The 10553-nt window shown below is 40.7% G+C and overlaps 1 protein-coding gene across 2 annotated transcripts; it reads left to right on the forward strand.

The window, feature by feature from the left end:
• Nucleotides 1-288: 288 nt before the first annotated feature.
• Nucleotides 289-9694, forward strand: TMED2 (transmembrane p24 trafficking protein 2). 2 transcript variants are annotated; one of them, XM_082418359.1, is made up of 5 exons: nt 289-585; nt 2025-2217; nt 2624-2644; nt 5020-5127; nt 8154-9694. In XM_082418359.1, exons 1-5 carry the CDS (start codon nt 406-408, stop codon nt 8276-8278), a joined length of 627 nt encoding a protein of 208 aa, XP_082274485.1. In that variant the 5' UTR covers nt 289-405; the 3' UTR covers nt 8279-9694. The 2 variants fall into 2 exon arrangements, with proteins under 2 accessions (XP_082274485.1, XP_082274486.1); XM_082418360.1 differs by lacking the exon at nt 2624-2644 and having other exon boundaries at nt 292-585.
• The last annotated feature ends 859 nt before the right edge of the window (nt 9695-10553 follow it).

A 10553-nucleotide genomic window follows, 5' to 3' on the forward strand; every position in this document is an offset into this window, starting at 1 on the left:
TCCTTTGCTGCCTCCAAATCTTTCGCCGTCTTTATGGATAATCCTAAGAAGGTCTTGCATGGGGCGGAAGAGGTTTCTTGATACTACCGCTTTCTAGTGTGCTCTACGGAAACTTAGGTTGTACGCGAACGGGGATAGGGACGCGGACGATGGTTTCTGGTCCTTCGGAGCCACCGTCCAGGCTCGGGCCGCGCAGAGCCGCCTTGTCCCTCGGCAGCCGCCGTGCGTCCTTTACGTGGCAGCTACTGGCGCCCACCAATCCACGGCGCCCGCATCAGCCCCCTCGGGTGGCGCAGCCGGAAGGGGCGGAGCTGAGGTGGCGGCGGCTGAGACGACAGCGGCGGCAGCGGCGACGGCGGCTCTGGAGGCCGCAATCCCGGTCCTGGCTTCGGCCCCAGCCCCACCATGGTGACGCTCGCTGAGCTGCTGGTGCTCCTGGCCGCCCTCCTGGCCACGGCCTCGGGCTACTTCGTCAGCATCGACGCGCATGCCGAGGAGTGCTTCTTCGAGCGGGTCACCTCGGGCACCAAGATGGGCCTCATCTTCGAGGTGGCCGAGGGCGGCTTCCTGGACATCGACGTGGAGGTGCGGGCGCGTTGCCCGCGGCCGAGGCGGGGTCGCGCGGCCACTCGGGGGTTGTCGGTACCCGGGGCCCGCGGGGGGAGCGGGACATGGAGGCCGCTGTCCGAGTACTGGGAGGGGCCCGAGCCGCCACCCGGCGACCCCCTAACGGCCCCTTTCCCCGCGCCCGCCCGGATTCCGGGCTCCGCTCGGGATACGGAGCCGTTGCGTGGTTGCTTTGGATTCTCAACTTGAACGGCGGGTTCCCCTTGGAACCTCTCGCCGAGCTTTGTCGACCAGGCGCCGCGTGTCAGCTCCGGGCCCAGGAGGCGCTTCACAGTCGCGTTTAGCTGGTGGCAGGTCTCGATCCGGTCATCAGCTGCTTCCCTTCATAGCGCGAATTAAAGTTGGGACGTGGCATGGAAACTTTTGAAAAAGTAAATCGGAAGCTATGGAGGAGTGCTAGGCAGACGTTCTCGTTGTGTTTGCCTTTATTTTTCACCCGAGTTAACTCGTTCTTACACAAACCTCCGGATACCTCGTTTAGCCATCTCTGACTAGGAGAGTGGAGTTGGGTCGTGCAGTTTAGAAGTGACTGCAGCGTAGTGTCTGTAGAAAACGGAAAATTATTTTAAGAAACTAGCAGTCCCTAAGATTTCTCCTGTGTCTTTTTTTAAGCCCAGGGAATGACTCGCCTCTGACTTTTTTTAGGAAACCAGACGTAATTACTATTTAAATTCACCTGTTAGCATGATTAATTGGGTCTAAGGATTTTCCATCTGACAGTGACCATCAACTGAGCAGGACATAAATCGCACAAAACAAGTGAAGTCCAGAAATAAGGAGATGATGGAAGGAATGACTGTTAAAATTAGCTAAGATCTTAAGACATCAACTATTTCAGTCTGCAAGTTTTACAGGTGGCACGGGCTTCATAAGAGGAACTGACTTGAGCAAGGCCGAACAGCTGATTTGTAACACACTGGGGTGAGAACATGGGGCTCCCAATTTCCAGCCTAGTCCTTTCTCTTAGGCCTTCAGGCATCTCAGATAAAGCAGATTCCTTTACCGGCAGATCAACCAGGAAAACCTAGACGTGTAGCTTGCTCAGAACTCTTAGTTTTAAAGAGATTTGTTTTTTTCTGGTAACAGCTGCATATTTGCCTGTTTGTTGGTGGTATTGGGCCACTTGAAGACAAGTGTAAGGTGTGTTTCTGAGGGGTTTACATTTAAGTTGGACAAATAAGACAAATGTAGTCACGTAGACAAATGTAGAGTTGAAAGGTGTTCAGAGAGCCTTGTTTCTTAAATGGGAGAACTGCAGCCTAAAGAGGTTACTGTCAGTAACTGAAGTGGAGCCAACGGCAGGTTACATTTTCTTAGAGAATGTTCTATTGCCAACAGACATCACTTACAATTTTAAATCTTTTGAGCTGTCTCACGCATTTCTCTCCTGCTTCCAGATTACAGGGCCTGATAATAAAGGAATTTATAAAGGAGACCGGGAGTCCAGTGGGAAATACACATTTGCTGCTCACATGGATGGAACATATAAGTTCTGTTTTAGCAATAGGATGTCCACCATGACTCCAAAGATAGTGATGTTCACCATTGATATTGGGGAGGCCCCCAAAGGACAAGACATGGAAACAGAAGGTGAGATGAACATTCAGAAGATTGATATCGCATTCTAAGAGTTAATATTAATTCTGTACATTTTATCCACCTGAGTGGAGCGTTTGAAATCTTATTTTAGGTTCACTGACTGTATTTACGACCAAAAACCTTTTGTGAAATATACTTTTTATTTATCCAGATCTCCTAATTAACAAAAAGAAGTTATTGGAGGTTCATGTTTATATTTTACTTCTTTACAATTGCCATTTCAGGCAGCTTTTCTTAGTCACTTGTGCTGTTGTAAGCATGTAGGTTACGTGTGTTTTAGGTTGTTCTGTTAATTTGCTTACTCTGGTATATACATATTTAGTTGCTCATTTGTATACATGACTAGTTTAGCTAAACTCTTTGTATGTGTGTGTTTATATCTTACACTCTTCTTCAGGTGGTGGAGATACCTGGGATGGTATGTGGATTGATTTTTGACAACATCCTGTCTTTCTGCATATTTTTGTTGGCTACTGTCTAATTTCTGCTTTCCTTCTTTCTAACCTCAGTTTGTTAGCATGAGAGTGTTTTTTGTTTTTTCTCTTAGTTAAAAAAAAAAACCTACAACTAATTTAGAGTTTTAGAGTGGTTGTTTTTTGGTGGTTTTCATTTGGTTACAGGAGATACAGGTTAGGTCATTTGAAACTTGGTCAGATGTGAAATGCAGTTCTAGGAGCCATGTCTAGATAAGGTGACAAAAGCTTTGTCAGACATATGTTGCAGTTGGATTAATTTTTATTCCTCAACTGACCAGCAACGAACCCTAAATTGATTCTTCTGGATAAATTGCTTACCAGGAACCAGCACATAAGGATTTTTTTTATTTTTTTGGAGCACAGTACGTTTCAGGATTTTTGGAAACTAGTAGTAGTAGTAGTAGTTTTAATAGTATTTCATAGTATTAATGTGATATCATTTGACCTAGATAGTGAGCACTTAGTAGAGTATTTACATAAAGAAGGTGAACTGTTTTTAGGTGTTGAAATCTATAGAATTTAGAGAATCATACTACCAAGAAATTTCTGTGCTTGCTTTTCAGGGTCATTTGCAGTTCAGGACTTGGCTAATTCTCAAGGAGAATTAGGAGTTTTGAAGGGCTTTGACTTTGTTCATTTTCTGGAAATTAGTCCTTTCTAAATAGTCAGAAAATGTTGGCTGATGAATGTGAATACTCTTCTTAAATCTTTTAACACGATATTTAAAATTCTCGCTTTTGCTTGTTAATATCAGTGAATGGCAGCTATAAAATCAAGCTTTCCTCTAAAGCAGTGGTTCTCAGGTTAGGATTATTTTTGCTGCCCAGGGGACGTTTGGCAGTATCTGGAAACATTTTTGATTCTCATGGCTGGGTTGGTGGTCGTACAATGCATTGGACAGCTTCCCACCACAAAGAATTATGTGGTCCAAAATGTCCACAGTGCTTCTCCTGAGAAGCCGTGCTCTAAAGGTTCCACCTAGTGCGTAGGCTTCTGACATGAAGCTAGTGAGGGATCATTTGTGATTCCAGCCCAACTACCTTAAAATGGTAGAGGCTCTTGGTTTCTCTTAAGAAATGTAGGATTATCTGTGGCAATTTGGAATTCAAGATGAGGCCCAATCTTGGGCAGTCCTGAAGAAACCCCTCCGATGCAGTCTTCCCTTGTGGTATGTTTTTTTCATACCTGTTTGTTCATTATCATAATACAGCACTACCTAGAAGCATACACTTATTTTTCAGAACTGTTAGTTTACCTTGCTAAAGAGAATACCTGCTTTTAAGCTTTGCGCGGCTGAGAGCTTGTTTCTTCACTTGCAGTGCCTGCTGTTTCCCACTATAGTGAAATTATTGCTTTGACTGTAATAGGAGAATGTTGAGTTGGTGTGGATTTTCCTCAGAACGTCTTCATGTTTTTCTCTGTTCAGCTTCATAAAGATTAAAAGTCAGTTTTGATACTTCTCCTAAATTAACATTAGAGTTACATGATTTTTTAAGAGTAGATTTTGATTTAGTTTAAATATTGTTATTTACAGGATTATTATTAGGGTTTTGTTTATTTTATGTTTTGTGGCAGCCCCTCCCCACCCCCCCGCCAGTCTTTTTTTTTCTCCACTATGGTTAGCAGTGGGTTTAGTGAACTTCACTTAGGAATTCCTTGGAAGACATTTCTTAGGGTTGTAGTCCTTTAGTTAGTAAACGTTGTATAGTATGTTTCCTACTCTGAAAAAGGTTTCTCTACTGGGAATGAACTTTAAAAAATGCTTTGAGAATTAAATTGTCATCAGTAGTCCCAAATGATGTCTGAGCCATTTCTTAAAAATAGCTTCTTTTGGGGCTTCCCTGGTGGCACAGTGGTTAAGAATCCGCCTGCTAATGCGGGAGACACGGGTTTGAGCCCTGGTCCGGGAAGATCCCACATGCCGCGGAGCAGCTAAGCCCGTGCGCCACAACTACTGAGCCTGCGCTGTAGAGCCCGCGAGCCACAGCTACTGAGTCTGTGTGCCACGACTGCTGAGGCCCGCGCATGTAGAGCCCGTGCTCCGCAACAGGAGAGACCACCACAGTGAGAAGCCCGGGCACCGCAACGAAGAGTAGCCCCTGCTCGCCGCAACTAGAGAAAGCCCGCGCGCAGCAATGAAGATCCAACACAGCCAAAAATAAAATAAATAAATTTTTAAAAATTAAAAAAAAAATAGTTTCTTTTGTATGCTTTCTCTGGAGGAATTTTTTTTTTTTTTTTTTTTTACTGCTTTATAAGTATTTTTCAGAAAGAGATTGCCAAGTATGTGCTAATCTGTTTTCAAATCCTTTTCTAGCTCACCAGAACAAGCTAGAAGAAATGATTAATGAGCTCGCAGTGGCAATGACAGCTGTAAAGCATGAACAGGAATACATGGAAGTTCGGGAGAGAATACACAGAGCAAGTAAGTTAATGCTTTGACTGGGGGCCATGAATTGGTGATGGTGTATTACCCAAGAGCTTGTATTTTCCTCATTTGGAAATTTTGCAAACATAAACATACTAAAATGTTGACTTAAAAAAACATCTATGCAAAGATATTTTTTGAGTATACGTGTTTTTTTGTAGAGCTTTGTACTAGACTAGTTTATTATTGGGACATTCATTCTGAACCAAACATTAAGAGTTTAAAAAAATGTATGGTCAGCTAGGGAGTAAGCTAATGGTTTTCGTAAAGCAGAAAGGAAAAACTGTAAAATGGATATTGCATTGTTTTTTTTTTAACTTTTTATTTTCTATTGGAGTAGAGCCGATTAACAAAGTTGTGATAGTGTCAGGTGCACAGCAAAGCGACTCAGCCATGCATATACACGTATCCATTCTCCCCCAGACTCCTCTCCCATCTAGGCGGCCACATAACATTGAACAGAGTTCCCTGTGGTGTTGCATTGGTTTTAAATCACACATCTGAAACTTTTGTGCCAGTGTGGTCAATGTTATATGCTGAGGCTTAGCTGTTTTTCTAAAACCTAAGGTTTAGTCTAGTTAAAATAGAAAGCATTAAACCATGAATAGAGGTACTCACCAGGTGAAGATCAGTTTGGGCTCCCAAGTTTGTAAACTGGGAACTGAGAATGTATTAGTCTTCAGAAACATTGGTAATTGGAATCCCGTCTTAGGTTGCAAAAGCCTGTTTTAGCCCAGGATGTAGCATTAATTATGTTGCTTTTGCATTTAAAATTAAGAGGTACCATATTGACCCACAGACCAGATGACCATATTTTAGATCCAGGTCCACACCCATTCAGTATCTTCATCCTCCAGGTTGTCCTTGGGGATAGACCTCACTGGGAGCAAGCTCGTCTGTAAATGCAAAGTGGCTTATGTCTGGAATCTTTGTTTTGAAGTTGGGGTAGGGAGTGGAGAGAAGAGCGACTCAAATAGATAAGAACAGGTTGAATTTCTTCAAGATGTGATTTCTGTTCTTCCCACACTCTTATTACATCTATTCTTGCTGCTGATGGAAAGGCCCCTTTAAGACCTAGAGCGCAGACTTCACCTCTCCTTGGGAGAATAATGAGTAAATGTAACAGACTGGAGAAGTGCCTCTGTTCTCCCTTTTTTGGGATGAAATGGGGCCTGAGATGGACCAAGGCTTTTATGCATCCTCTCTTGCCTCTTCCACCATGGTTCCTTCTCCTTGCCTGCACTCTTGATCTCCTCACCCTCTGGAATCCCTACCTTCTCTCCCTCACCCGTTGGTTATTTTGCTCCCAGGTGGGGGCCAGCCCATTCTGGGATGGGAAGGGCAGTGAACAAAGTGTGAGGACTCAGAGTTTTCACTGCTTTGCAGTTTAACTAGTTCAGGCCAGGTGGCTTAAGGAAATAGGAGGTTCTTGCGAACACAGCAGCCAGAGGAAGCACCAATCTTCCAGTCTATGGGGACATCCAGCCTTATTCTCTCGTCGTTAATTTGAATGGAGGTACTCTTGTATTTGTTTCACGAACAAAATAGAATTTTAGACATTCAGTTTAATTTCACAAATCAAATAGTTCCCACAGTGTTGTTATTTGTACATCTTCCTATAACACTGGCTTCTCAGAGATGGCTATAATGAGACTTTTTTTTTACACTACAGTATTGTAATAGCGCCGTGTTGCTTTTAGATCAGGCTGATGTGTGAATGGCATGAGTACAGCGTCTTATATACACACATTTTCCTAGATGGTTACTTTCCTATGTTAGTATGCTTCAGTGTGTTCTGTTTAAGCTTAAAGATGCATTTTTCTATAAGTGAAGGGAGAGATAAGTACTTCTTTTTATGTGGTTGCTTAATATTTTGAAGTATTTGCTCAGCCATTCCCCTTTTAGACAAAAATTTTAAGATGCTAGTCATTCAGTTATGCTAGAAATTGGTTACTAAGTTTGCAGCAGAAATAAACTTCATGCCATGGAATTAGCACTAAAATGTAAGTGTTGGTGGTTTTTAGAGTTCTAGTTAATGTTCTTGGGCATGTGTCTGTTTTTACTCTGGGAAAAAAACCCACTTTTTTTTCTTGAGTAACTACAAGTTATCTTTCTGGAAACATTTAATTTCTTTTCACTTCTTTCTGAGTGATCAGTCCAGTATTTATTGCAATTCTAGTTTATCTTCTTATAAATGGTGTACATCTGAAAATACGACAGTCAGTTATTCATCTATATTACTGTATTGCTCATTATTATTGTTTTTAGTATTGGCCATTTGCAGAAAAATCAGAAACTACCCAGTGCTTTTAAAAAGTTAAGGAATTTGATCAGGAAATTGAAAGAATGGGATATAAATTGAGTGGAATAAATTAATATAGTCACGGCTGTTCCTTTGATGATCAAATTCTTAGCTTAAAAATGGGGTAAATCATGAGACTAGTTCAGGTTTGTCTAGTAGTAGCTGCCAGTATTGGTCCATGAAACTGAGAAGCCTCACCATCTAGAACAGATGCCAAGTACTGTACATAGTGCTTAGTAAATATTTATTGGATAAATGTTTAAAGAGAAAGGCACTTAGACTGACACATTTTGACTTGGTAGGTAGTGCTTTTTGGTTAACGCTGTGATCTTGAAATAATCTCTTGATTTTTTTTTTTTTTAAGTCAATTTTCTGATTCAGCAAAAAGGATTGTAATGCAGGGACTTTCTAATGTGTTGGATTGGGTTTTAACCCTAGACTGTGACCTTGGGCAGGTCACTTTTCCTCTCTTTTCTCATGCATAATCAGATTGGGCTTGACTGAACTCCATGAATCTTTAAGATCTCATCTAAATCTAAAGTTCTCTGCTTCTAAGTACGTTAATTTGCTTGGGGACAAAAGACAGAGGTATTTAGAGTACTGTGAATGTTGTGTGAAGTATTACTCTCACTTGGAGTTAAGAATAGGGGATAATTTATGATGCCTATGCTGTTTCTTTTTTTTTTTGGTTAAATTTTGTTTGTTTGTTTGTCCTCAACAGTCAATGACAACACAAACAGCAGAGTGGTCCTTTGGTCCTTCTTTGAAGCTCTTGTTCTAGTTGCCATGACATTGGGACAGATCTACTACCTGAAGAGATTTTTTGAAGTCCGGAGGGTTGTTTAAAAAGCCTTTTCCTGATGATCCGAAACTCATAATTCACTGTTTACCAAACATCTTGGTCATAATAATGTCATTAGTTTCTACGTTTTTATTTTCTAAACTGTACATTCACAGCTTCTGTTTCTTTGTGATTAATAGATATTGGGGGAAAACACTTTTTTAGGAAAATTATAGTGAAAATTTGACATGTGATTGGCATTTCATATTTCAGTTCTTTCTCCATATACAGGTCCTTCCAGAACTCAAACACTGTAAGTGGAATATAGGTGTATAGTCCTTATTATATCTTCTTTCCTTTTGTTTTCATAGTAAAATGCAGTTTGTTCAGGATAGTACTTTACTGATAGTACTTTACTAAAAATGACTGCATTCTTGGGATCCCTTATCCTGCAGTTCAAGTCATTAAAGGTTCATTTTGTTGTTGAGTCCTTACCAGAAACAACAATCTGAATCTTGACATTTTCTGTCCAGCCTAATGGCAGAGCTCTGTGACTAGAGTATGCTGCCAGGTTGGTACTTTTATACTTTGTCTATCTTGTTTTTGCTTTAAAGATAAGACTTAAACCAACAACCTTTTTCCCCTTCAAAGTTTTACTTTGAACCTTAGAACTCAATCACCTCCACTTAAAATTGTTGACACAAGCAGCTAATAACCATTTTTTGGTTTCTAACTAACCTTGTAAGAAGTCTCTATTAAAGCCAATTCTCTGGGTGTTGCAGTGAACGGTGGTTCTTTTTCTTTCTATGCTGGCACATCCACTTTCTCTACTCTTGGCACGGAGGAGGTATGCATTCACATAATTGGAAAAATCTGGATTTCTGAAGCCAAAGGGTTAAAAGCCTCTTGGATTTCTTTGCAGTGATATACAGCCACTATTTTATTTTTGATCAGTGGCATTTTGGCCACTGTTTAATTAGTGTACTGAGCATTACTGTCAGTACTAGGGTGTTTGTTTTTGTTTTTCTTGGGTCTTTCTTTTTTTGGCACATGTGAATTTTGTTTTGTATAAAACGAAATGACTTTCTCTTGGCCTCTGATGATGGGTTTAAAATTAAAGGAGCATCTAGTTTTGGTGTGGGGATGACCCAGGATTATGTTGTGACTGATGTATATTGGTTACTTGTACTTTTGTTTTGGATCTTTGCAAGGGGAAAACTACAAGTAACGAGTTTTATATAATTAATTTAAATTTGTTACAGGTTTTCATGTTCAGGACAAACAATTTTTCAACCTTGGGTGAAAATACTTGCAACAGTTTAAGGTGACTGTGTTTTACCTTAGGACAACTGTTGCATGCCAATTTGTGTGCGTGTGTGTGTGAAAACACTTCAAAATTGAGTTAAAAGATGTAAATTTAAAATTGGTTGTGTATCTAATCTGCCCCAGGTCCAGTAAATAAACAATTCTTTTAAAAAACAGTCTTGGTATTCTGTGTTTTATATATTAACGATTAATTCACATTTGTTAAATACCAACTTGCTAATCATATTTGAAATGAGACATGTCATGTTTTCTGAGTAATGATGCCTGTTATAAATATGTTACTTTTTACGTCTATAAACTTGAGGATAGTAAATAGGAACCTAATTTTAGGTTTCCCTGTGTGATTTCTTTGATGGGTCAGTGTTATTAACATCTTAAGTGTTTTTTTCATTGGAAAAAAAGTTTGAGTTATTTTCACTCAACCACCTGGTTTGTGGATGTGGGAAATAACTTTAAAAGGGATTAAATGATTTGCCCAAGGCTCCCAGATGAAGAGTGACTGATGGGACCAGACTCTAGACCCTCTGCCTTTAGAAATGGTTCCTCTTCCTCTATTGCACTAAGGGCCTGCTAGTAATAAAAGAAACTACGGTTTATCCAGCACTGTGTAATGTCCTGGCCCGACGCTAAGCGTTTTACATGGTCTGCCTCATTTATTTCTCAAAACATCCATTACCTTGCGTGCTATTACAATCCTCATTATGGAAATAAGCAGGCTTGGAAAGGGTCCCCAGATCAGAAAATTAGTAAGTAGACCCCAAAATGAAATGCAGCTATGTTCTTTCCTTCTGTCTTTGCTTTCAGACCTGTTTGGAAGTCCTATTTTGTAAAACAGTTGTCAAAGGCATTTTGAGGATGTGATGATGGCATTAAAGTGAAAATGTTGCCTTAGGCTTTCCTCTTTCACTTTCTAGTTTGAGATGACTGGAATTTGCACAAGTACTGTCCCCATTTATTCATTCCTAAAATATTTGGGTGACTGCTGTGTGCAACCAGTTGTAGGCACTGAGATAA

The sequence above is a fragment of the Balaenoptera physalus genome (assembly GCF_965194825.1).
Source record: "Balaenoptera physalus genome assembly, chromosome: 12".
In the NCBI taxonomy this organism is placed as follows: domain Eukaryota; kingdom Metazoa; phylum Chordata; class Mammalia; order Artiodactyla; family Balaenopteridae; genus Balaenoptera; species Balaenoptera physalus.